The following is a 27582-nucleotide window of genomic DNA, read 5'->3' on the forward strand; positions in this document are numbered from 1 at the left end:
TGCTCATGAGGAATCATGGAAAATAAAAGGATGTTGTATAAATCTGTTCACATAAGATTATGTGGAAAAAAACAATCAAGGAACAAATAACCAGAGAGAAAAAATTTTAATGGTTGAGTTAAAAATTTACACAACCTTGTTGAACATAATATATGCAACATTAAATTATAAGTAATACATGTAATTGTTTTTTGTAGATAGAAATACCTCACTTTGAGAAAACCTGATATACCATAGTCTGACTGGTCATTTAACCTTTTGGAAATTTTGACACAGACTTTTTCATATGGCACGTTCCCTAAACACGTTTAAAATAGTTTGATCTCTTACTTTAACTTTAGAGGGAACATCTATTGGTAGAAATGAGGTATATATGTGCTGTCTTTTTGTGAGTATCTACTTCAGCTTACAATAAAGGCTATTCTATACATCAAAATACAATTTCACCTTAGGATAAGAGCACTGAATTTATGAGGTGCACAGTGGAAGTACAGAGTGCAGGTCAGCATGAACACACAGCACAGCACAACATAAATAGTTTCCACTTCCTTCACAGATTTCCTCTTTTAACTGTGTATAACCCACAACATTTTCAAGGGAGCTGGAGACACAGTTCAATGGTAAAGCCCTTGCCTCATATGCTTTGGTTCCCAACACTGCATAGAAAACAAAACAGAAACCAATAAAACTACCCAAAATCTTTGGTGGAAGCACCTGCATGTCACAGCAGAAGCACACACCTAAGGGTATGTGTATATGTGCAAAGATGGGTACACCGCTGTGGCGGTGCGGTCTTTCCTTGTGGCAGGGTATTTAGTCCTAGGCCAGTTTGGCTTGACATCTGGAGCTGGCCCTAGGCTGGAGTTTGTGCTTCTCTTTGGAGAGCATGACGTAAAGCCTGGCTTCTTACTCTGCACAAAGGAGATAAAAGAGTTGAATTCACTTTCTGTCGCAATTTCTAAATTATAGTTGGGGTTGAGGTTGACCTTGCTAGACAGGAGTTAGAAAGAAATACCTGCATTTCCTTCTAATATCAAAATGGCCAACAGTGTGACAGGGCAGAGTTGAGCCAAGTCCTTGGTCAGGCTTCTCAGACAAGTAGAGTTCTATGGGCAACATTTTAGTGGATGCAGGGAATGGAAAGACTGTTTTTCTTTTTCTTTCTTTCCTTTCTTTCTTTTCTTTCTCCTTCCTTCCTTCCTTCCTTCCTTCCTTCCTTCCTTCCTTCCTTCCTTCCTTCCTTTTTCTTTTTCTTTTTTTGAGACAAGGTTTCTCTGTGTAACAGCCCTAGCTATCCTGGAACTAACTCTTGTAGATCAGGCTGACCTCAAATTCAAAGAGATCCGCCTGGTTGGGCGGTGGTGGCGCACGCCTTTAATCCCAGCACTCGGGAGACAGAGGCAGGCGGATCTCTGTGAGTTCAAGACCAGCCTGGTCTACAAGAGCTAGTTCCAGGACAGGCTCCAAAACCACAGAGAAACCCTGTCTCGAAAAACAAAACAAAACAAAACAAAAACAAAAAAAAAGAGAGAGAGAGAGAGAGAGATCCGCCTGCCTCTGTCTCCCGAGAGCTGGGATTAAAGGCGTGAGCCTCCACCACCAGGAGGGCAAGGCTGTTTTCATAAGCTGTCTATCAACATTACACAAAGGAAGATAAAGAAACATTGGGTTAAAATACTGTCCTGTGTTCCCCACTCTGCTGTCTGATATGCTCTGGGAGTTAAAATGCATTCGCATTAGAAAAAGACTCCACAGAAAAATTCAAGAGGATGAAGTAATGCTAAGGGGTTGCTGGCGTCCATCTAGCTGCCTGGAATGGACAGAACTGACTTCATGTTACGGGCTAACCAGTGTTTGAGTTGTACATATGGTTCTGTCACTGAGCGAGGAGCAAGGACAAGTTCATCACTTATTAGTCTGCTACAGCTCTCTTTAGTTTGACTTTACTAGTTACAGAAAGAGAATATTTATTTTTTATCTGCAGTAGAATATTTTATATAATAAAAAATTAAAATGAGTGTTTTTACTATGTGTCTGTATGTGCACCAGAAGGTGTCAGACTCCCTGGAATGGATGACTGTGAGTCACCATGTGAGTGCTGGGAACAGAGTCAGGTCCTCCGGAAGCGCAACAAGTGCTCTTAACTGCTGAGCCATCTTTCTACTCCATAATCAATATTATTGGGTTTTGGTTTATATCTTTCATTTTATTTTATTTATTTATTTATTTATTTATTTATTTATTTATTTATTTATTTTTGAGACAGGGTCTCACTGTGTAGTCCTGGCTTTCTTGGAACTCACCAGGTAGATTAGGCTGGCCTCAAACTCACAGAGATTCACCTATGTCTGCTTCCAAGATGCTGGGACTAAAGGCATGTGGTATTACACTCAGATTTCATAATTATTATTTTGAGACAAGAACTCTCTATGTAGTCCTGTCTGGTCTCAAATTCATTGCCTGGCCTCAAGCTTGTGATCCCTCTGCTTCAACCTTCAGTTTCATTTAAACTTCTCTGAGCTCTGCTCTTCAGTTGGTGCTACTCCATGGTAATGTACACCCTTGTCACTCTTCCTTGAGGACCTTATCTTTAGGAGTCTCTCACTTATAGGTCCTCCAGAAGACTCTTATAGGCAAGTGAGAGCATCTACACAAGAGTCAACACGTGCAAAAGCCTGGTAGAGCATCGATTTACTTCAGTTAGTGTGGTGTTCTCGACTTCATTGCCCAGACACATGAGGGATGCCCTGCTGTAACACTCTGGGGCTGTGGAAAGCCCAGGCTACCTTTCTCTTGCTTTTTGAGCTGCCTTAGTCTCCCACGTGGCTAGAATTACAGGTGTGCCCTGTCAGACTCAGCTAAGCCCGGGATGTTTAAAAGGGAAGCTCACTAGCTGTTGCTACTGCCAAGCAAAGAATGTACAAGTTCAAATTTGTGTGAACGATGTTGATAGAAGGCTGCATTGTAATTAATTCTAATGTTTTAGGAAAGCAAGAGCTTACCACTGTGGTTTGAACATGCCTGTCTCCCCTGAACCTCACTGTGGTGGTGTTGGGAAGTGGGGCCTTAAGAGCTCATTCAAGATTTTAAATCTTACAGAGCTGGGCTGTTTTATGGAACAAATTAAATTACTGGAAAAAAAGTTATGAACTGAGGCTGGTAAGGCACGCATGATGGCCACGCCGTTAGTCCCAGCAGAAGCTGGCAGATCTCTAGGTCAGTGTGGTCTCTACAGGGAATTCCAGGACAGTCATGGCTATGTAGAGAGACCTTGTCTCGAAAAACAAGCAAGCAACCCAGGCGGTGGTGCCGCACGTCTTTAATCCCAGTACTCAGGAGACAGAGGCAGGCAGATCTCTGTGAGTTTGAGGCCAGCCTGGTCTACAAGAGCTAGTTCCAGGGCACGCTCCAAAGCTACAGAGAAACCCTGTCTCAAAAAAACAAAAAACAAAACAAAACAAAAGAACAAGCAAGCAAACAGACAAGAGAGGCTGCTCCTTGAGTCTGACTCTTCTGCACACACCTCCCCGCTCTCTGACTCTTCTGCACACACCTCCCCGCTCTCTGACTCTTCTGCACACACACACGCTCTCTGACTCTTCTGCACACACCTCCCCGCTCTCTGACTCTTCTGCACACACCTCCCCGCTCTCTGACTCTTCTGCACACACCTCCCCGCTCTCTGACTCTTCTGCACACACACCCGCTCTCTGACTCTTCTGCACACACCTCCCCACTCTCTGATTCTTCTGCACACCCACCCGCTCTCTGACTCTTCTGCACACACCTCCCGCTCTCTGATTCTTCTGCACACACCTGCCCACTCTCTGATTCTGCACACACCTCCCTGCTCTCTGACTCTTCTGCACACACCTTCCTGCTCTCTGATTCTTCTGCACACACCTGCCCGCTCTCTGATTCTGCACACACTTACCCATTCTCTTATTCTTCCAGCACACTGCAATGCAGCCCAAGGCCCTCACTTTGTGGGACCCATCTTAGACTCCAATCTCAAGAAACATGAGCCAAGCAAATATCTTTTATTTATAAATTACTTAGACGTTAACTGGGCATGGTGGCATGCACCTTTAATTCCAGCACCCAGGGGGTAGAGGTAGGAGTATCTCTGTGTGTTCTTGACCAGCCTGGCCTACAGGGTGAGTTTCAGGACAGCACAGAGAAAGCTTGTCTTGAAAAACAAAACAAAACAAAAATTCCCTAGACACAGGCATTCTGTTACAGAAACAAAATTGACAAATCATTCACGCACACCAGTTTTGAGTGATCATGGTTAATGCTGCCTGTGGGGCATATCTCCCTAGCAACCGTGACACTGTATTAACAATACATACCCAGTATCATTGTTTCAACTGACATACTTCCATGGAACTACCAAATGATGGCAGCTTGTTGAAATTAAATTCTTGATATCCAGATTTTAGCTCTGGGTGGGCCATCTCTAGCCCTGTCCTATCTTAGGAGATATCCTCCAGAGTGGCCAGGTGGTTTGATTCTGATGATACAAACTACCTTAGATGTTCATCTGGGAAGAACGGGGTCTGGGTGGACACCACCACCACTCATCCAAATCAACAATGTATGTATTTATATATAGAAGTATATATAAATTAAGCTGAGTATGGTTATTATAGGTACATACCTATAATTTTAGCATCTGGGAGGCAGAGGCAGGAACAAGTCTATGAGACCAGCCAGGCCTGTATAACAAGTTTTAGGCTAGCAGGGGCTATATGTTTGAGAACCTGTCTCAAACAAAACAAGACAAAACGCACATACAAAACAAACAAACAATAAAATTAACTGTTGGCATGTGTATGTATAAATGGGGTGAAGTACCTGAATTATTTCTTTATTCTTAGGTAGAACCAGGCTGGTCAATGGTGGGTCCAGGGAGGTGCCTTTGTCTCTTCCACTTAACTCTGTCTAAAATAAAGGAATACATCCTTGCTAAGTTTTCCTTGTGAACATTGTGGACATATTGAATACACATTAGTCCTGTGGTTTTCACTCATGTTTGTTAAATCATGAGGATGATGCAACACAAAAGGAAGACAAAGCAACAAGAGTAACAACCCGGGAGAACTGATGTTTATCCAGTGCCCGCTACACGCCAGGTACCTCTTAGTTTCCCATCTAGAGCTAAAGCCACCATAAGCTACAGGTTTCTGCACTTCAATGTTGCAGATCAGAAACCGAGTTCCTGGCCTGCTGAGTAACTCTCACAGTACAGAGTTCTCAGAAATGCTTAGGAACACAAGTGTTTTGGGATTCGGATTTTTGTTTTCTGATTTTGGAATATGTGCCTATACATATATATGTGCATGTGTGTATATCTATAGAAAAGACATCTTAGAGATGGTACCCAGTGTAAGCATAACATTTATTATTGTTTCATCTGTGCACTTACACAATAACCTGAAGGTATTTTTGTATATGTGCTATGTGCACAGTGCATGTGGTGGCCAGGGTGACATCAGGTGTGGAGTTCAGTCTAATCAGCCCCGGGTCTTCCTGTCTGCCTCTTGCACTGAGGTGACAGTAGACAGCCATGCCTGGCTGTCTGTGTCCTCACGCTTCCACACAAGAACTCATCTCCCCAGCCCCTTTAAATGATCTTCTATTACTGTGCACGTGTGTGTGTGTGAGCGGGCAAGTGTATACACGCTACGTGGATGGAGGCCATACGACAACCCTTGGGAGCTCTATTTTCTTCTACTGTGGATTCTGGAAATCAAATTTAGGTTGCAAGTTTGAGACACACACACCTTAATCCCCTGAAGGATCTCACTGACCTTTATATAATGCTTGCTAATATGTTTTGTATGAAACAAGTTTCATGGTATAGAATTCTCCAATTATGGAGTCCTGGAGGGGCTGAATTGGGCTGGAATTTGAACAGATTTCAAAGCTTGTGCTCTTGACAATTACATTAGACATTAAATAGTCCTCAATGTTGATTTGAGATGGTTGTACCTGTGGGGGTTTTCCCCAGGATAGTACAGGTGGAACTCACTGTACTTAATGTATTATTGTTAACCACAGGTTAGCATTCTATACAAGGAAGGTCATTTTCTATCAGTTCTACTAAGAACCAGAATCATATCAACCCCATCCATCTCTCTCTTTCTCTCTCTCTCCCTCTCTGTGTGTGTGGGGGAGCTGACCCTAAGACTTTGGGCATGCCAGACATGCAGCCTACAACTGAGACGATAGTCTAAGTCTTTTCCCCGATGTTTTTAAAAGCTACTTACTTATGGGTTTATTGTTATTGTTGTTAATTTGGATGTTCGAGACGGGGTCTCTCTGTGTAGCCCTGGCTAGCCTGGAGCTTGCTCTGCAGACTAGGCTGAAAAAAATCTTTATTTTGGGATATATATATATATATATATGTGTGTGTGTGTGTGTACATATATCTGTATATTACTGAGCTAGTAACCATATATTGTGTAGCTCAGTTGTAATATATATCTGTACAAATGTACACCATGTATATCTAGTGCCCGAGGAGGCCAGACGAGAGCATTAGATCCTCTGGCGCTATAGATGGTTATGAGATGCCTGATGTGATGCTAGGAACTGAGTCCACATCCTCTGTAAGAACAGCAAGTGCTCGGAACTGCTGAGCTATCTTTTCAGGAACTTTCCTCCATATTTTGAGAAGGGTCTTTCTAAGTTATCCAGACTTGCCTTGAATTTGTAGTCCTTCTGTCTTAGTCTCTCCAGGAGCTGGTATTACAGGCCTATGTCACTATGCCTGATTCAAAACCAATTTTTAAAGCAATGCTAAGAATCAAACTTAGGGCCTTGCACATACTAGGCAAGTTTCCTACCATCGAGTTACATACTGATTCTCTGAAATCTAATTATTTTTTCCATTTTGGTACTAGGTCTCATGTAGAACTCATTGGTCTCCTGCTTCTACTTCTCACGTGCTGGGATTACAGGTGTGCGCCAACATATCCACTGAAAATCAAGGATTTCAGCAGGAAGATTCTAAAGTACTGAAAACTTCGCAAGTGCCTCTTCTTCATGTGTCTTTCTCTGCAACATAGTTCTTGCTGACTTGTCGCAAAGTGCCCCTAGGTCCTAAGGTCTCCAAGGAAAGACAGACTCTTGTTTACTGCTGCATTCTTGGTGTCCAATAAAGGACCTGCCATCTAGTAGGCATAGGAGAAAGAAATCTGGTAAGTGTGGATGCGTGTGTGAAACCTTGTATGGGCAATAAAAACAGCCTCCTGTTATTATGTTTCTGATATAAAACCACAAATCATCAATATTTGATATAAGATTACAGTTTTTAATCCAGAGCAATGTTAGCATCATCTTCACCTCCAGGTAACACAATGGCTCCTGCATCCTTCACCTAGATGTGCTAATTGGAGAGACCAGAGAATCTGGGTGACAAAGAGCCAAGCAAAATCACCACCTCACTGAGCCTCGGCTTTCACTTCTCACTACTGAAGAACTAGAATTCTCTGGATTTCTCAAAACAGTAGACTGCGTTTGAAGAGTAGACGCAAATCTTGCCCTTCCCTACAAGGACTGAGTGAAAGTTTTCAGCCGATCTGTTCCTCATCTCCCCAACTCACCCACCAGGGAAACACTCTTGAAAGCATTTCTTGCCTTAGAATGAGACTCTGGGCAGGGTGGCAGCGGTGGGGATGCTAGCTACAAGCGGTGGAGAGGTGCCCCTTCCTGACCCTCACCCAGCCACCCAGTCCCTCTACCTGAGCTCCATCCAGCTCCTTTCTTGTGGGAATCGGTTTTTGTTCTAACCTTACCCGCAGTGCCTGAGCGGAGCACGGGGGAAGACAGTGTGGTGAGGCTGAGATCTGCTCAGACACACATTCAGAGGACCTGAGGAAGGGCTCTGACCTTGAAACAGAAAGCACCCCTTCTTCCTACAACCCCTTCTGGCTGGGAATAAACTCTAGCCCTACCTCTGCTTCATCTGTGAAGTACAAATGACAGGCAGCAGGAAGAGGCAGCAGAGATTGCTTACTGGGGTGTCCTCTGTCAACTTTAACTCTCGCATCAGATAGTTCTGGTGCTGCTCATTTCGTTGCTTCCTCGTCTGAAGTCTTTTCTTCTTTGGCTTCTTTAACACCGTTTTCTGATTCAGCTGTTCCTGAAATTGCAGAGAAACTGGTCAGAGGGGGTTGCAGAGTTACTCACCCTCTAACAGCGGACATACAGTAGCCTGGCGTGTGGTTCTTCTTTATCGGTGTGGCAAATGAGTCAACCGTTCAACCATCTTCTTTCCAGAGGCTGTTCCCTATTTAACATGCTTGACACCACGAATATTGACTGCTACCAAAGGGATCAATAGAAATGCACACGGTTGATAAAACAAAGCCAGGCCAGGTCCAGATGCCTCTGATCACTGACATGTGGCTAAAATACTTGGCCTATTGTTACCATAAAGAAGCTCCAGCAATTAAGCAAAAAGCACATAAGGGGCACGGTACATACTCGGGGTAGGCGACCAGCTAGGACACCATTGCGATTTTCTTTCTGACTTACTGGTGACTGGCTCACACTAGGCTACCTTTCCGAGTTGCAAGCCTGGGGCTATAACTCCTGTAAGCTCTAGTACGGTTGGAACATTTTCCCAATTATCTAGTACTATGGTGTTTTTAGTTTTGGTTTTTTTTTTTTGTCTTTTTTTTAAGTTTCAATGTTTTGTGTATGCAAGAATCAGTGCGCTCTCACCTCATCTGCCATGCTCAGTAGGTGGGCAGGAAGACCATCCGAGAGGGAGCTGTCAGAGCCACTTGTGCTAGGAAAAATAAGAAAAAAGACACAGAAAGAACTGTCAGGCCGGGTGGTGGTGGCACACGCCTTTAATCCCGCACTTGGGAGGCAAGGCAGGCGGATCTCTGCTGGTCTACAAAAGCTAGTTCCAGGACAGGCTCCAAAACCACAGAGAAACCCTGTCTCGAAAAACAAAACAAACAAACAAACAAACAAACAAAAAAACAAACAAACAAACAAACAAAAAAAAGAACTGTCAGACAAGGAAGCAGAGGCTCTGAACTATCAGTGTAGCAAAACAAACCCTGGCCAGATGGGCAAAGGTACCCTGGCAGAGGGAGAGCAGGGCTGGGCTACACAGTGTGCAGTCCTAGAGAGCAGGATTCCCCTGAGGGCACTTCTATCTCCATTTCTTCTGAGCTGACACTAATTCCCCAAAGCCAGGATTCTGCCGGTTACTCTGGGAAAACCTGCTGCATGTATAACTAGATAAATAATGAGATAAATGGTCAGCAGGCTAGACAACACCAAAGTCACCTCAAGGCTACCAGCCAGGTATAGCACAACTGTGCCCTTGGGGCACTGAAGAAGGATTGTTGAGTTTGAATCCAACCTGGGCTATAGTGGACACTGTCTCTATAAAGAAAAACAAGCTGCATGTGGTAACCTGTGTCTTTAAATCCCAGGACTCAGGAGGCAGAGGCACGTGGGTTTCTCTGAAGTTGAGGCCAGCCTGGTTTACATAGTGAATTCCAGTCAAGTTTACATTGTGAGAGCACTGGCTACTCTTTCAGAGGACCTGAGTTCAGTTCTCAGGACCCACAGGCAGCTCAGAACTCTCTACCACAACAATTCCAGGGAACCTAATGCCCTCTTTTGACCCCCCACAGTCCCTGCATGCCGGTGACACACATATATGCAGGCAGGCAAAATATCCATCCACGTCAAAGAAAATCAAAATAAATAAATCTTCAGTTTTGTTTGTTGTTTGTTTGATGTTAGAGCCCGAGCCCAGAGGCTCATGAACGCCAAGACTGAGCTGCCTCTCTAGCCCTGGAACACTGGTTTGGTTTTTGTTTTTGTTTTATTTTGTTTTGTTTCTTCAAGACAAGGTGTCTCTGTAGCTTTGGAGCCTGTCGTGGAACTAGCTCTTGTAGATAAGGCTGGCCTCAAACTCACAGAGTTTGCCTCTGCCTCCTGAGTGTGGGATTAAAGGCGTGCGCCACCACCGCCCATTCTTCACTTTTTAACGACATCAATTCTTCATTCACAAGTTCTGCATGCATGTATAGACTAAAACTTTTCTCCACAAACTCTCTTCTGCCCTTTCTTGTGAGGACTAAGATGAACAGGGACTCAGATAGTTAAGCATTTCTCATCATTTCACATAAGTTTACCTCTTCCTGGGATATGGTGAGCTAGAACTGAGAATCACACCGTATATAGTAGAGGCTCCAAAAAGCGTCTTCAGGCCAGTGGGTAAAAGTGCCTGATGACTTGAATTCAGTTCTTCCCCATCTCCAATAATAATAATAAACAGATTTAAAATAAAAAAGTATCTTGAACACAAAACTCAAATTTCACAGGGGAAAAAAGGCATTTCAAACCACCTGCCCAGGCCTTCACTCATTTTGTGACCTCCCTTGGTGCACAATGAGGAGTCACACCTAGCACAGCAGAGCAGAGGAAAGGCTCATTTTTGTGATCTGATTTCCAATGTGCTGTTCTCAAAGCTTTCTCCATCTAGAAGGAGCCTTTGAAGCTGCTGGACTTTGGAGATAACAGACTTCTTTAGCAAATGGAATATCAAGGCATTAGATGCAGCATGTCCCAGAAAATGTCAATCGTGTGTACACACAGAGCAACGCCACTATTCCCAGCCTGCCTTTATGTGTGATTGTGAGAATGCAGAAGTAGAAACCCAAGGAGGCTTGTGACATCTGACTTTGTGGTATCGAAGCTGGAAACCATTCCTTCTAATTCTGGGCTAATGGCATCAGCGTTCCTGCTGATCCAGCTATATATAGTGCAGCTCTGCCTGTCCTCGCCGGGGCTTCTCCTGGGCTACGTCAGTGAGCTGACATGCACAGGACATTTTGGATTTTAGACTGCAAACAGAGAGTGGCCAGTGCAGCAGACTGAGGGAGAGTGGGAGGGGCAATGAGTGGAGAGGGCACCCTGCTTGGTCTGATGCTGTGATTCAAGTTCTCTGTAGAAACATTTGTCACACTGGGCCAGAAGAATTGCTTAGTGGCCCAGAACTCAGAGTGCTACTTAGAGTGGGTGGAAGAGCCACACCCTTCCAACTGTCTTCAAAGATGGAAGGCTACAAGCCCAGCCTTGGAACCTTTGAAGAATGACTAGGCAATCTGAGGACCCTTGGGCAGAAAGCTGGAGCCTGCACACCTACAAAAAAGAGAAAAGATGAAGTTGGAAGAGAAACATACTAGCAGGAATAAGGAAGAAACCTGAGGGGAGAGAATGGTGTTGGTATTTGAATAAAATACTTTCTATGCTCTACTAGAGACATTCAAAGATTAAGAGTACTGGCTGCTCTGGAAGACCCCTGTTCAGTTCCCAGCACCAATATGAAAGCCCCAACTATCTCTAAATACAAGTCTAAGGGATCTGATGCCCTCTTCTGATCTCTATGGATACCAGGCACACACGAGATACACATCTATACATGCAGGCAAAAATTTATACATATAAAATAAAATATATCTTTAAAAATTCAATAAAATATTAAAAGATTTAGTAAACAAAAATACACTCAGAATCCAGGCATCACTGTAGCTGTGGCTAGGATATCAGGTGCATACAGATTTCTTGGACAAGGCAACTCTATGAACAGAACCCAGAATCTCAGCATTACAAGAGCCCTGGGGTGGAACGGAAAGACTGTTTCCCTTCCTCGTCTTCACCATTGTTCTGGTCCCTAACAGTTCTTTTGTGGATCACCTGCCTGATTTTAGGAAGCAGGAGTGGATCCAGCTGGAATCTGAGAAGCTTGAGAAATACTGCAAGGCCAATGGCTCACCACCAAGACATAGAACTGCTTTGACCACAACAGGATCTAACTATCCGAAAAGAAATGACCAGATGCTAAATTGGGCTTGGGAAGCTCCACCTTCCTCACCTGTTTGCTAGTTGGCCTCTTTTGTAAGACTGAAAAACAATCCAGAATCCAATCAGTTTGACATCTTCTATCACCACTAACATTTTGTTCTAAATTACCATCACCTTTAATATATTTTATTACAATAGCATTTTGTTTTATGTTTTTGAGGCAGGGAGTAGTGGTTTCAATGAGATGGCCCTCATAGGCTCATATGTTCCCCAGTTAGTGGAACTGTTTGGGAAGGATCGGGAGCTGTGCCTGTTTTGGAGCAGCTGTGTCACTGGGGGAGGGCTTGAGGTTTTGAAAGACTGGAGCAATATATTCATGGTGTCTCTCTATGCCTCCTACTTTCAGCTCAAGATATGAACACACAAGTCAAGTGTGGTGGCACACGTCTTTAATCCCAGAATTTGGAGGCGGAGGCAGGTGGAGTTCTGCAAGCGCAAGGCCAGCCTGGTCCACAGAGTGAGCGCCAGGACAGTCAGCTTCTATAGTGACACCCTGTCTCAAACAAAACAAGATGAAACCAAAACAAAAAGATGTGAGCTCTCAGCTGTTCCTGCCATGCACCTTCACTCTGTCATCTTGGACTCCGTCCGTCTGAAACCATAAGCACAATTAAGAACTTCCTTTTCTAGGCGGTGCTGTCATGTTTTGCTGTAGTAATAGACATGATGTCTCTCCATGTAGCCCTGCTCTCCTGGGATCTACTACAGAGATCTGCTTACATCTCCCTCCAGAATTCTGAAGGTGAAGGCATGTCTCAGGACACGGACATGTTTTAAATCTAGCAGAGGCAGGCAGATCTCTGTGAGATGCAGGTCACCCACAGCAATACAGTAAAAACTTGTCTCAAATAAAAAGATAGATGGGTAGATAGATAAACAGACAAATAAACAAGAGGACAGGTGTGATGTAAATGTGATCCAGGCCTTCCTTAAATTCCCAATCCCCCTGCTTCTGTCTCCCAAGTACTGGGATCAAGGATGTATTATCAAGCCTGGATTTCCTTAGAAATGAAATTTGTTACCTGGATTCGATGTCGGACAAAGGAAAGTCACTCCAGCTTCCTTCTAAGTCCATCTCTTGTCCAGAGTTATTGAACTTCTTGTGGATTTCCTGTTGTAAGAGCTCCTTAAGCTCTTGTAGACACTGAGTGTACTGCAGCAGAGGGAAACATTTTACACACCAGTCATGAATGGTTTTGAGGGTGTGCTGGAAGGTGATTTATTGATAGGGCAAACTGTAACTCCTTCTATTAAAGACATAATAATGGATACGAGACCTGGGCTATACAAATACACTTGTTTAAAGCGGAGGATCAGCGAGCACTGCCTTAGCCACTTCCCTGCTTATCGTCCACTTCCGCAATTGTTTCACCTGTTTTGCTGAGTTACAAGGCAGGAGGAGATAGAATGGTATTGTTCTAACTTTGGCCTAAGGCAAGGATGGTTTGGATAAAGTTGTAGGTCAGTAGTAGAGTGCTTGGCTCATGTGAGCGAGAAGGCCTTCTGCTCCAGCATCACTCGGGGAAGGGAAGCACCAAACAGGCCTTTTAATTCTTTACCAAGCATTGCATATTTAGTGCTTATATGGGGATACGAGAGATGTGTTAGGGATGATGGGTATACGCTCCTCCCAAACTGAGTGAGTGAATCAAAAATAGCCATCAGAAGAACAAGGCCAAAGAAACCTTCAGCTTTTGGACAGAGGCAAGCTCGAGAACACTTGCAGTGGAGGGGAAGGATAAAAAGATGAAACAGAAAAAAGCAACAACTGAGGCCTAGTCTTAGGCAGGCAGGCTCCAGAGGGGCGGAGTTAACGAGCACGCTGTGTACACCATTGTTCTGAAATAGAAGACAAGGTGCTGCTATAGCAAACCCGTCATTTAGGCAGAGAGGGGACCAAAGCATAGCTTCTTCCTTCTAGGAGGATTGTGACGTGTCACCGTTTGTTGACAGCTTGCAGGATAGGGGTTCTATTTTCTCTGGTAATGAAAACATCAGGTAAAAAGAATATTAAGAAGGGCTGGAGAGCTGGGCAGTGGTGGTGCACGCCTTTAATCCCCAGCACTCAGGAGGCAGAGGCAGGTGGATTTTTGTGAGTTCGAGGCCAGCCTGGGTTAGAAGAGCTAGTTCCAAGACAGGCTCTAAAGCTACAGAAAAACCCTGTCTCAAAAAAAAGGGGCTGGAGAGATGGTTTAGTGGTTAGGAGCACTGGCTGCTCTTCTAGAGAACCCGGGTTCAATTCCCAACAACCACATGGCAGCTCACAACTGTCTGTAACTCCATTTCCAGGGGATCTGACACCCTCACACCAATGTACATAAAATAAAAATAAATTATAAAACATATTAAGAGGGCGACGAAGTTCCCCTGAGCTGATTCTGGACCCACAGAAGCCCAGCAGAGGACTGATAGTACACTGTTTGAAACTCTGTCTTTACCTTGGTCTGGTCAGGATCACAGAAATCCAGAATAGTGTCACAGACATGATAACCTAGGGACTTCAGGTCCTCAATGGTAAAATGAGTGTCTCTTTTACTGCCTGGGGAAAAAAACATAATTTTTCTGAGATTTTAAAACTGGGGCTGGAGAGGTGGTCTAGCAGTTAACAGCATTTGCTGCTCTTGCAGGGGATTCAGGTTAGGGTCCCTACACCCACATGGTGGCTCATAACCATCCATAGCTACAGTTCCAGGGTATCCAATGCTCTCTTCTGAGTTCAGCAGGCAGGCATGCATGTGGTGTTCCAGTGTGGGTGCTGGGAACCACGCGTGGGTGCTGTGGAAGCACTAGGGTGCTGGGACAAAAGACTCATGCACTTAAATACAAAAATAAAAACTTTAAAATCTGTGTACATAGCCCTAAATTTTTTAGTTTATTTTTAAGATTTCTATATTTATGCTCATTTTGTGAATATTTGTTTTTTTCTGCATGTATGTCTGCACCATGTGTGTGCTTGATGACTTCAGAAGTCAGAAGAGGGTGCCAGAAACCCAGGGTGGAACTAGAGGTACAGACAGTTGTGAGCATGTGCATTCTCTCCAAGAGTAAGTAGTATGTGCTCTTTACAGCCGAGACATCTTTCCAGCTTCCTAAATCTTATGCGTTAAATGCAAATCTAATTTGTGAGTCAATTTTTAGAGAACTGCTCCTCATAGGGCTGGAGGGACAGCTCACCATTAATAGAGCTTCCACAGCACCTAAGCGTGGTTCCCAGCACCCTAGTGCTTCCACGGCATCCACGTGTGGTTCCCAGCACCCTAGTGCTTCCACGGCACCCACGCGTGGTTCCCAGCACCCTAGTGCTTCCACGGCACCCACGCGTGGTTCCCAGCACCCTAGTGCTTCCACGGCACCCACGCGTGGTTCCCAGCACCCAAACTGGAACACTCACACCTTCTGTAACTTCAGCTCCAGGGGATCCAACACCCTCTTCCAACCCCTGCAAGCAAATGCACACACATGATAGACACACACACACACTACACACATACACACACACTACACACACACAGAGAGAGAGAGAGGGAGAGAGAGAGAGAGAGAGAGAGAGAGAGAGAGAGAGAGAGAGACTTGGTATACACACAGAGACACACATGTAAAGCAGACTTAAAATACCGCTTCTTGTTCTAGGATAGTATGTTTCTGGACTATAGCTCTCCTAGCTTTAATCTGGTTCAGACTAATCTTTGACAATGAAAAAGTTTCCTGTTGTAATGGATTATCAAGTTCTTTTAAAATTATTTTGGTTTTACTTTGTGGCAGGTACTACGCCTAAAGCAGTACTCATAATTCAGGTGCTATCACTGTAGCTTAGAGGGAATGTGAGCTTCAAGGAAGATAAACCCAGGACCACAGAACTTAATAAATGTAGCCCGAAGTCAAAACTGGGAGTTCCTGAGTGCAGGTTCTGAGGAGAGTGTGATTTGGCGCCCAGTGATGCGCGGATTCCACGTCCGTACTCTGGTACTTGAGGCTAGCAAGAAAATCCTGCACATCCGTTATTTCTCTGACTTTCCCAAGCCTTTTATCTCCCAGATGCTGTGCCAGGCTTCCCGTGCCAGGCTCGCCTCTTACCTAGGGTGGACCCGCCAAAGGTCGACTCCATTGTATAGCTGTTTGTGATGCCCATCCGCCACATCACAACTCTTCCTGTTCCTTCTTTGCATTTTTGGACCTTAAAGTTACAACTGTCAAAAGAGAACTAAAAAACAAGCAAATTTTCTGTTAATTATATAAACTGACAAATACAAGATGTCTAAGAATTATTAATATGGAAAAAGAATGTTTATTTGAGAGACACCCTGGAATTTGCTCTGTAGACCAGGCTGGCCCTAAACTCACAGAGATCTACCTGCCTCTACCTCCTGAGTGCTGGGATTAGAGGCCTGCCCCACTGCTAATTCTGAGAAATGTCAAAAGGTAGTGGTGGGTGAGGAGCTGTGTGGTCCCCTCAGCTGGAAATATGGGGGATTAACTAAAGAAACTGTTAGGAATATTTCCTATCCGAGCTCTCTGACGACGCAAAAATTCCCAATCAAGCCAAATCAAAACAAGCCAAATTAAGAAATATCCAGGTTTAATGGGAGATCTGCGCTCTCGGGTGGTCCCGAGAGGGAAACCGGGAAGCCGCAGGAACGCGATCCCCCGGAGGAAGAAAGGGGGATCATGTGTTCTTCTTTTGGGGGATCCCTTAAGTACCCTGAGGAGTGGTCCTGACCCCACCCCCAGGGAGGGGTCAGGACCTGGCCTGCTGGGATTTGAAGTCCAGACCAGGCCTAGGGGCTGAGATAGATGTCAGGGACTGGGGCCTATGCTCCCAACCTAACACTTTACCCCCAACCCCCTCGCTTTCCAGGGTCTCAAGTAGCCCAGAGTGCCCTTGAACTGGCTATGTAACAGAGGGTGACCTCGACTCTGATCGCTTTGATCCACCTCCTAAGTCTACTTTATATCCGTTCGTCTGTCCATCCACCCACCCACCCGTCCGTCCACTCACCTGTCCATCCATCCATCCATCCATCCATCCATCCATCCATCCATCCATCCATCCATCCATCCATCCACCCGTCCGTCCGTCCGTCCATCCACCCAGCCCCTGGCATCTATCCCAGCCCCTAGGCCTGGTCTGGACTTCAAATCCCAGCAGGCCAGGTCCTGACCCCTCCCTGGGGGTGGGGTCAGGACCACTCCTCAGGGTACTTAAGTGATCCCCCAAAAGAAGAACACGAGGTCCCCCTTTCTTCCTCCCGGGTCGCGTTCCTGCGGCTTCCCGGTTTCCCTCTCGGGACCACCCGAGAGCGCAGATCTCCCATTAAGCCTGGATATTTCTTAATTTGGCTTGTTTTGATTTGGCTTGATTGGGAATTTTTGCGTCGTCAGAGAGCTCAGATAGGAAATATTTCTAACAGAGACCTGATAGCATTTATTGTGTACTGTGATTTTTAAAAGAAAAACATACAGATAATTCCATTTCCAGCCTGATTTGCTCCTGTTCCCAGAGCATCTTGCTACACCAGGATCTCTAGAGGTCTGGCACACGGGCACACTCTGACGTTTCAGGCAGCAGGCAGCTTTTCTAGGCCTTGCTTCCCTTTCTTGACTTAACCCAGTAGCTTTCCCGCTCTCTTGCGCCCAGTAAATGCAGAGGATACACACATGTGATGGATCCGTATGGGCTTCATGACTTATTTTCTTTCACAAAATTTTCTTTCTCAGGTCTAAGTTTTCCTCCAAATATGATTTTTGGTTTGTATATTTCTATCTAGAGTTCTCCCCCTCCATGGTGTTGGTCTTTCTACTAGGAGTTCAGTCCTCCCTTTGCCTTCTATGCCCAGCTCAGCCCTTCATTACGCACGGTCTAGAACAGCTCTTGACCTCATCCTGTCCTGCTAACAAGGTTTACAAGAAGGTGTCGCGCTGTCTAGCTTCTTGGAATCCAGGGTTCTGGAGAGCTGTCTGAAGGACTGAAGGGACGAGAGCTAGCAGGGCTCTAAGCCCTGCGCCAGTGTTCACCAGTGTGGTTCTGCACTGAGCTGCTTTAGATACTGAGTCACAATTATGATTTCATCTGAAGACAAGAAAGGGAGAGAAAAAAATCTTCTTTTTGTAATAGATAAGGATAGCAGGTGTCTTGACCTTCAACTGGACTTTACTGGAGACCATGATGGGTATGCCCACTGAAACAGTCTACCTGAGCTAATGGGAGCTCACCAACTCCAGCTGGACTGGGAAGGAAGCATAGGACCAAACTAGTCCCTCTGAATATGGTTGACAGTTGCATGGCTGGGGCAGACTGAGGGGCCACTGGCAGTGGCACCAGGATTTCTCCCTACTGCATGTCCTGGCTTTTTGGAACCTGTTCTCTATGGATGGATACCTTGCTCAGCCTAGATATAGTAGGGAGGGCCTTGGACCTTCCACAAGACAATGTGCCTTACCCTCTCTGAAGATTAGATGGGGGTGGGGTGGGAAGGTGTGTGGAGGGAGTGGGAGGAGGGGAGGGAGTGGGAACTTCTTTTGGTATGTATAATTTTTTAAAAAAGATAATTTGTTTTCTTCTATAAAAAAAAGACTAGCATATGTAAAACATTTCTCACACAGGTTTTGATTTTTGGCATGTGGGTTCAAACTCTCTGTATAGCCAAGGATGACCTTGAAGTTTGGATTCTCTGTCTCCACCTCCTCACGTCCAGCTTACGTAGTGCTCCTACAAGCTGGGCAAGCACTCTCTGATCTGAACCACATTTCCAGCCTTGTCACATACAACCCAATGGGATAAAATTTGAACTATCATTTTTCTAAATCCAATCTAATCTCTAATGGCAGTTATATTTGTGAATCTACTTATAACGGGAAAAGGCAACTTCTAATATTTGCCGGGAGAGATGACTAAGAGGTCGAGAGCACTGCCAGCTCTTCCGGAGGTGCTGGGTTTGGTTCCCGGTGGCCACATGGTGGCGTGGCTCACAACCGTCTATGTGAGATCTTCTGGCCTGCAGGGATGCATGCAGGAAGAATACTGTATATATAACTAATAAATAATTCTTTAAAAAAATAAAGTGTTTCCACTACCTTTGCAGTTTTTAGGGCAAACTATCTTCATGATGTCTCCTGTCTTGGCCCCCAAACAGCTAGTATTATGGACATGTATGTGTTAGCAGCCCTGATATTTATGACCGTGTATAGAAACTTGTATCACATTAACATCTGTGTGTGGAGAGTGTACATGTGAATCAGTGTGTGTGTGTGTGTGTGTGTGTGTGTGCACGCACACATGGAGAGGCCAGAGGTCAACCTTGGGTGTCTTTCTTCAATAACCATTCACTTTTGTTTTGAGACAGGATCTTCCATGAGCCTGGGACTGCTGAAGGAGCTAGACAGCTGTCTGGCCTCAGCGATCCACCTGGCTCCTCAAGCGTTGGCATTACACGTGATCATCACCATGCCCAGTTTTTTTATGTGGGTTCTGGAATCAGACTCAGCTTCTCCATTGTTGCATAGCAAGCATTTTGCCAGCTGAGCCATCTCCCAGTCACACATTAACACTGCTCATCCTTTCTATCCCCCGCTGCTGAGCACAGTTAAGGTGACTTTAACCCAGTAGGAGTTTCAACTTTTGTCCAGGTGAAATAACCTGAACAATTTTTTAAAAATTATTGTTGGGTGGTGGTGGTACATGCCTTTAGTCTCAGCACTCTGGAGGCAGAGGCAGGAGGATTTCTGAGTTCGAGACCAGACTGGTCTACAGAATGAGTTCCAAAGATGGCCAGAGGAAACCCTGTCTCAAAAAACCAAATAATAAATAAATAAATCTTGAGATATTTTTTAGCTCAGTGATGGAGCATGTGCTTAGTATTCATGAGGCCCTGAGTTAATCACGCTTACGTGTGTGTGTGTGTGTGCGTGCACGCATGTACCCACCCACCATTTATTAATTAATTTACATAGCAGTTCCTGTTCCCTCTCCCTCCTCTCCTCCCGCTTCCCCCACCTTCCTCCCCACCCTACTCCCCATCCACTCCTTAGAGAGGGTAAGGCCCCCCCTGGGAAGTCTGCTAAATCTGTCCATCACCTCCTTAAGGCAGGACCAAGGCCCTCTCCCCCACCCACACTGTGCCTACGCTAAGCAAGTTATCTCTTCACAGACAATGGGCTCCACAAAGTCAGTTCATGCATTAGGGTTAGATCCTGGAACCACTACCAGTGGCCACACAGACTGCCCAAGCTACACCATTGTCATCTGCATTCAGGGGGCCTAGTTCAGTCCTGTACAGGTTCGCCAGTTGTCAGTGCAGAGTCAGTGAGCTCCCACTAAACCAGTCACCTGATTCTGGGGTTTCCCGTCATGGTCTTGACCCCCTTGTTCATATTATCACTCCTCCCTCTCTTTCATTACACTTCGGGAGCTCAGCCCAGTGACTGAAAAGGCTTAGTGGCTTCTTTAAGGGAGGGCTCTGGCTCTTTCAGGAGGCTGAACACTTAAATGGGGGCTGTGAGCAGCATGTTACAAATTGCTTCATGATGACATAGACCCACTCTGTGACCCTGGAGCTGGGGCGTGTGCATGGCTGTCAAAGGCAGTGAACATGATTCCTCCAAGTTGAACTGGGCAGAACCAACAGGCAAAACCACAGAGTTAGTCTTAGCCATGCCCACTTACCATTAAAAAAAAAAAAAGGTGTTCCTGGTCACAAAATGATTACAGATATACAATAAAGACAGATTCAGACAAAAATAAACCTCTGAATTGGTAACAGTATGTTTAAAAAATGTACATAGGCCTGGGAGAAAGAGATAAAGAATATAGACAGTTATAAAAATAATAAATGGTCTTAAAAAATAAAACAGAGTCTTTAAAGAGACAGCATCGAGACAGCCACAGATTAAAGGAGTAAAGAAAAATAAGCCATATAAAGATGAAAAATACACAGAGTCTGGATTATGCATATTACTAGGTTTGCTTTAAATTTTTTGACTATGAATGAGCTAAGTACAGAAAAACATTGTACAGGCTGCTAAGATAAATCAACATTTATATTTTAAAGGTATATTAACTTCAAAATTTGGGTCTAAGGATATCTTGCTTTGGAAAAGAGGTTCTGCTTTTGTTTCCACAGAGGATGAGATCCTGTGGATTCCTTCCAGACTAAGCTAATGTGTTTTGATGGACCAAGATCATAAACCCCCCAAATACTTTGCCCAACAAAAAGCAAAAAGCAGTTTGGAGAAAACTATGCCCAGATTTCCAAATATTATTTATAAATGTTTATTTACATTTAAAGGGGAATATTATATAGAAATGAATACTTTGTATTTGTGTGGATCTTGGCCTACTGATACAAATTTAAGGCTGATTTTGTTATACTGTGTATATGTATTTCTGTTCTTGTTTAAGGTATTGTGTTTGTGCAGCTTATTTAAAAATATAATATATAATTAAGAAAAAGGTTAGTAGATAGTCATCTATCATCAAACTTGTAGTCATGTTAGTTAGGTTTTCTAGATTTACAGATATACATTTTAGATGGGTAGATATTCTTCAAACCCTTCAAAGACTACCAGAATATGGCATTTAAAATGTTTTAAGAACTTAGACTTTTCTCAACAATGAGACATTATCTGTACCTGGAAGCACCAATCTACTTCAAAAGGAAGATGGGCATCAAACAAAGAGGCTCCTTATGGAGTTGGTTAGCCATTTGGGCAAAAAACTGCTCTTACATGGACTGCTTGTGGTATGCTGTAAAAACTGGACATGTAGGACCCATAGAAAAATCACTGCTGAACTTGCCTAAAGGTGAGACAATCCTTCAGGGTTTCTGCTTCATGAAAGAACTGTCAGACATTTTCCAGGACACAGAAGAAAGCAACTGATAAACTTTGCCAGTGCAAGGCATAAGAGATCATCAAATTTCTTACTTCATGGAAAAGTCTGCCAGATACTATGGGCCTGTGGGCTGAAGGTGGATGCCCCAATGGTACAGATGAACTGCGAGTGACTGTCCAGGCAACAGGATGTCTCTGTCAATTCTAGGGTTTTGGAAGTTGCTTACAATACACTTCCTCCTTATTTAGGTAATATTATATCCTTCTGGAGTCTTTGATGGAGTTGAAATAAAATAGTTATAATTATAAAAGATAAATTAGATATAAAACTTTAGATTCACAAGGATAGGATAGATGATAGAATATTTTCCTTAATTTGTCAAATGTAAGTAGACTAAATATTGTAACTATAATTCTTGTTGATACATGTTTTGTTAAATGTAATTTTACTATGTTAAAGTTAAAATTTTTCTTTTCATTCAGACAGAAAAGGGGAGGTGATGTGGGGGATTCCCCTCTGTATACCATTGGTTAATGAAGAAGCTGCTTTGGGCCTATGGCAGTGCAGAATAGAGCCAGGCAGGAATTCCAAGCAGAGACAGAGCAGAAAAGAAGGCAGAGTCAGAGAGATGCCATGTAGCTACCGAAGAGAAAGTCACTAGCCAGCATCCAGAACCTCATGATGAGTCACAGAATAATAGAAATGGGTTAATCTAAGATATAAGAGTCAGTTCATAAGAAGTCTAAGCTATTGGCCAAGCAATGTTGTAATTAATATAGTTTCTATATAACTATTTTGGGTCTGGGTGGCTGGGAGCAAACAAGCCATCTCCTACTACATGGATCTCTACATCTGCTTCCATTTGTTTCTGCATAAGGATTCTAGCTTCTCTGGGGTTGTGGACTCTAGGCTGGTTATCCTTTGCTTTATGATTTATATCTACTTATGAGTGAGTAATTCTATATTTGTCTTTCTGGGTCTGGGTTACCTCATTCAGGATGTTTTTTTCTAGTTCTGTCCATTAGCCTGTAAATTTCAAGATGTCATTGTTTTTTACCGCTCCATTGTATAAATGTAGCACATTTCTTTATCCATTCTTTGGTTGAGAAGCATCCAGGTTGCTTCCAGGTTCTAGCTACTACAAATGATGCTGCTATGAACAGAGTTAAATAAATGTCCTTGTGGTCTGAGTGTGCATCCTGTGGGTATATGCCCAAAAGTGCTATTGCTGGGTCTTGAGGTAGATTGATTGCTAGTTTTCTGAGAAACTGCCATACTGACAAGTGCTGTACAAGTTTGCACTCCCACCAGCAATGGAGGAGTGTTCCCTTACTCTATAACCTCTCCAGGATAAGCTGCAATTAATGTTAGTCATTCTGACAGGTGTAAGATGGTATCTCAGAGTTGTTTTGATTTGCATTTCCTGATGGCTAAGAACCTTGAATATTTCCTTAAGTGCCTTTCAGCCATTTGAGATTCCTCTGTTGAGAATTCTCTGTTTAGATCTGCACCACATTTTTTAATCGGATTATTTGGTATTTTGATGTCTAGTTTCTCGAGGTCTTTGTATATTTTGGAGATCAGTCCTCTGTCTGTTGAGGGGTTGTGGGGTTAATGAAGATCTTTTCTCATTTTGTAGGCTGCCATTTTGTCCTGTTATCTGTGTCCTTTGCCTTACAGAAGATTCTCAGTTTCAGAAGGTCCCATTTATTAATTGTTTCCCTCAGTGTCTGTGCTATGTTCAGGAAGTGGTCTCCTGTGGCCATGCATTCAAGGTTACTTTCCTCTCTCTCTCTCTCTCTCTCTCTCTCTCTCTCTCTCTCTCTCTCTCTCTCTCTCTTTTGAGACAGGGTTTCTCTGTGGTTTTGGAGCCTGTCCTGGAACTAGCTCTTGTAGACCAGGCTGGTCTCAAACTCACAGAGATCCACCTGCCTCTGCCTCCCGAGTGCTGGGATATTAAAGGCGTGCGCCACCACCGCCTGGCTTCCACTCTCTCTTCTATGAGGTTCAGTATGGCTGGATTTATGTTGAATTATTTGATCCATATGGACTTGAGTTTTGTGCATGGAGATATTTACATTCTTCTTCTGCATGTTGATATCCAGTTATGCCAGCACCATTTGGTAAATATGCTTTCTTTTTTCCATTGTATAATTTTAGCTTCTTTGTCAAAAATGAGATGTTCATAGTGTGTGGATTAATATCAGGGTCTTCGATTTGATTCCATTGGGTCACCTGTCTGTTTTTTGCTAATACTAAGCTGTTTTCATTACTATAGCTCTATAGTAGAGCTTAAAGTCAGGGATGGCGATGCCTCTGGAAGTTCCTTTATTGTACAGGATTGTTTGGCTATCCTTGGATTTTTTGTTTTTCCATATGAAGTTGGTCTGTGAAGAATTGTGCTGGGAATTGGATGGTTATTACATTGAATCTGTAGATTGCTCTTGGTATGATTGCCATTTTTATTATGTTTATTCTACCTATCAATGAACATGGGAAATCTTTCCATTTTCTGATATCCTCTTCATTTTTTTCTTTAAAGACTTAAAATTTTGTCATATAGGTCTTTCACTTGTTTGGTTAGAGATTTCCAAAGATATTTTATGCTGTTAGTGGCTATTGTGAAGGGTGATGTTTCTCTGATTTCTTTCTCAGCCCATTTATCATCTGTATGTAGGAGGGCTACTGATATTTTTTTAGTTGATCTTGTATTCTGCCACATTATTGAAGGTGTTTATCAGCTGTAGGAGTTCCCTGGTAGAATTTTGGGGGTCACTTATATATACTATCTGTTAGCTCGATAGTGTGGGATTTTTCTAGCTTCTTTATGTAGGCATTTAGTGATATGAACTTTCCTCTTAGCACGGCTTTCATTGTGTCTCATAAGTTTGGGTATGCTGTGGAGTCTCTTTCACTGAATTTTAGGAAGTCTTTAATTTCTTTCTTTATTTCTTCCTTTACCCAGTGGTGATTCCTTTGAGCACTGTTCAAATTCCATTTGTTTGTGGGCTTTCTGAAATTAGTATTGTTGTTGAATTCTATCTTTGAAGCTGTGGTGATTGGATAAGATACATGGGATTATTTCACTTTTTTTATCTTTTCAGGTTTGCTTTGCTACCAAGTATATGATCAGTTTTTGAGAAGATTTCATGAGGAATATTCTTATTAGGTGTATTCTTATGAGGTATATTCTTATATGTTTGGGTGGAATGTTCTATAGATGCCTGTTAAGTCCATTTGAGTCATAACATCTGTTATTTCCCTTATTTCTCTGTTAATTTTCTGTCTGACTGACCTGTCCAGTGGTGAGAGTGGAGTGTTGAAGTCTCCCACTATTAGTTTATGGGGCTTCACGAGTGATTTAAGCTTTAGTAGTGTTTCTTTCACTGCTGTGGGATGATGGTCTGTATTCTGTCTATTATATTTTAAATAAATGTTGATTGGTCAGTAGCCAAGCAGGAAGTATAGGAGGGACAACAAGACAAAAAGTAGAGGCAGATCAATAAGAACAGGAGAATTCTGGGAAGAAGAAAGTCCTAGTCTGCAGTCATGACCCAGCCACAGAAGAAGCAAGATGTGACTGCCTCACTGAATAAAGTAATGAACCATGTGGCTAACATAGACAAGAAAAATGGGCTAATATAAGTTATGATTTAATAAGAAGTCTGAGCTAAAGGACCAATCAGTTTATAACTAATGGAGACCTCTGTGTGATTTCTTTGGAACTTAACAACTGTGGGAACTGGGCAGGACAGAAACCACGACAACATTTTGCAAATGTGGGTGCCCTTGTATTTAGGGCATAGATGTTCAGTATTGATGTTTCCTCTTGAAGATTTTTTCCTGTGACAAATATGAAATGTTCTTCTTCACCTCTTTTGATTGATTTTCATTTGAAGTTTATTTTGTTAGATATTATGATAGCTACACCAGCTTGTTTCTTAGGTCCATTTGATTGGAAAATCTTTTACCAATCCTTTATTCAGATGTAATGCCTGTCTTTGAGGTCGAGACATGTTTCTTGTATGCAGCAGAAGGATGGTTTCTGTTTTCATATCCAATCTGTTAGCCTGTGTCTTTCCATGGTCTCTTAGTGTCTGCATAACACCTGTCCAGATCTTCTGGCTTTCATTATTTTCACTGAGAAGTTGGGTGTAATTCTGATAGGTCTGCCTTTATGTTACGTGGCCTTTTTCCTATGCAGCCCTTATTATTCTTTCTTTATTCTGTACGTTCAGTGTTTTGATTATTATATGGTGAAGGGATTTGGTTCAGACTATTTGGTGTTCTGTAAGCTTCTTGTATTTTCATAGGTATATCCTTAGGTTGGGAAAGTTTTCTTCTATGATTTTTTTGAATTTATTTTCTGTGCCTTTGAGTTGAACTTCTTTTCTTTCTTCTATTCCTATTATTCTTAGGTTTAGACTTTTCATGGTGTCCCAGATTTTGTGTTAAGAATTTGTTGGATGAATCTGTTTCCTCTATCATATCTTCAACTCCTGAGATTCTCTTTTACATCTCTTGTATTCTGTTGTTTATGCTTACATTTGTGGTTCCTGATCATTTACCCAAATTTTTCATTTCCAGAATTCCCTTTGTTTGTGTTTTCTTGATTGCTTCTATTTCAGTTTTCAAGTCTTGAACCATTTCTTTCATCTGTTAGATTGCTTTTTCTTGCTTTTTTTTTTTAAGGGATTTGTTGATTTCTTCCAATTTTTTGTTTGTCTTCTCCTCAACTTTTTTTTTTTTTTTTTTTTTTTTTTTGGTTTTTCGAGACAGGGTTTCTCTGTGGTTTTGGAGCCTGTCCTGGAACTAGCTCTTGTAGACCAGGCTGGTCTCGAACTCACAGAGATCTGCCTGCCTCTGCCTCCCGAGTGGCTCCTCAACTTTTTTTTTTTTTACTTATTTATTTATTTTTATTCTTTTTTAATTAAAATTTCCACCTGCTCCCCATTTCCCATTTCCCTCCCCTCCTCCCAAATATTGCCCTCCCCCCGCTCCTCAACTTTTTTAAGGGAGTTTTTTTTTGTTTTCTCTTTAGTGGCCTCAATCATAAATTGATAAATTTCATAAAGTTATTTTTATCTGCGTTGGGATGGTCAGGTCTTGCTGTTGTAGTACCACTAGTTTCTGGTGGTGCCGTATTGCTCTTTATGTTGTTGAGTGTATTCTTACCTTGTTATCTACCCATCTCTTTCTCCAATCTGTATAGGTGTAGCCTGTGTTTCAGGGGATCCCTCTTCTTTCAATTGGTATAGTTGGGAACTGGGGCTCTGTTGAACACTCCTCTAGGTGCAGTCGGGCCCAAGGCTCAGATGTTTGCTCCTCAAGGTGCAGGTGGGACCACAGTTTCAATGATTGCTCATCTAGGAGTAGGCAGGTCTGAGGTTCCAGTGATTGCTTCAGTGGTGGAGTATCTCATACAGAGAATGATAGTGGCTGATGGCTGGGACACAGGTGCTTTATCCCAGAGGAGCTTATGATAGTTTCTGGAAGCAGCTGCTGTCATCACTCCCAGTGGTCACTTGACACTCCTGGCGGTCGCTCCTAGTTAGGGTTTCTTCTTCTTTTTTTTTTACATTAATTGAGTATGTATACAGTGTTCTGCCTGCATGTGTCCCTGCAGGCCAGAAGAGGGCACCAGATCTCATTACAGGTGGTTGTGAGTCACCATATGGTTGCTGGGAACCTAGTTAGGGTTTTGATAGCTGATCCTGGCTTTACTGTACAAGTAAGTGTCTGTCCTTTCTTTATTCCTGTGCTCACTTCTACTCAGAGTTCCAGGACTCAAGCTGTTGGGGCCTTGGCATTCCAGAACATTATTGAAATACTGTCGTTGGGCTTTCCTTTAG

At 43.2% G+C, this 27582-nt stretch overlaps 1 protein-coding gene across 2 annotated transcripts in view; it reads right to left on the bottom strand.

Annotated features, from left to right (window-relative positions):
* Window positions 1-213: 213 nt before the first annotated feature.
* Window positions 214-27582, bottom strand: part of Agbl2 (AGBL carboxypeptidase 2) — a 54075-nt gene continuing 26706 nt past the window's right edge. For both annotated transcript variants that reach the window (XM_057781022.1, XM_057781023.1), the window contains exons 11-17: window positions 15979-16105; window positions 14343-14443; window positions 12927-13057; window positions 8734-8800; window positions 8024-8149; window positions 4858-4944; window positions 214-911 (exon numbers count right to left, since the gene is read on the bottom strand). In XM_057781022.1, the coding sequence (XP_057637005.1) occupies window positions 741-911; window positions 4858-4944; window positions 8024-8149; window positions 8734-8800; window positions 12927-13057; window positions 14343-14443; window positions 15979-16105 (810 nt within the window). In that variant the 3' untranslated portion in view covers window positions 214-740. The remainder of the gene's footprint in view (window positions 912-4857; window positions 4945-8023; window positions 8150-8733; window positions 8801-12926; window positions 13058-14342; window positions 14444-15978; window positions 16106-27582) is intronic.

The sequence above is a fragment of the Chionomys nivalis genome, chromosome 9 (assembly GCF_950005125.1).
Source record: "Chionomys nivalis chromosome 9, mChiNiv1.1, whole genome shotgun sequence".
NCBI classification, from domain to species: domain Eukaryota; kingdom Metazoa; phylum Chordata; class Mammalia; order Rodentia; family Cricetidae; genus Chionomys; species Chionomys nivalis.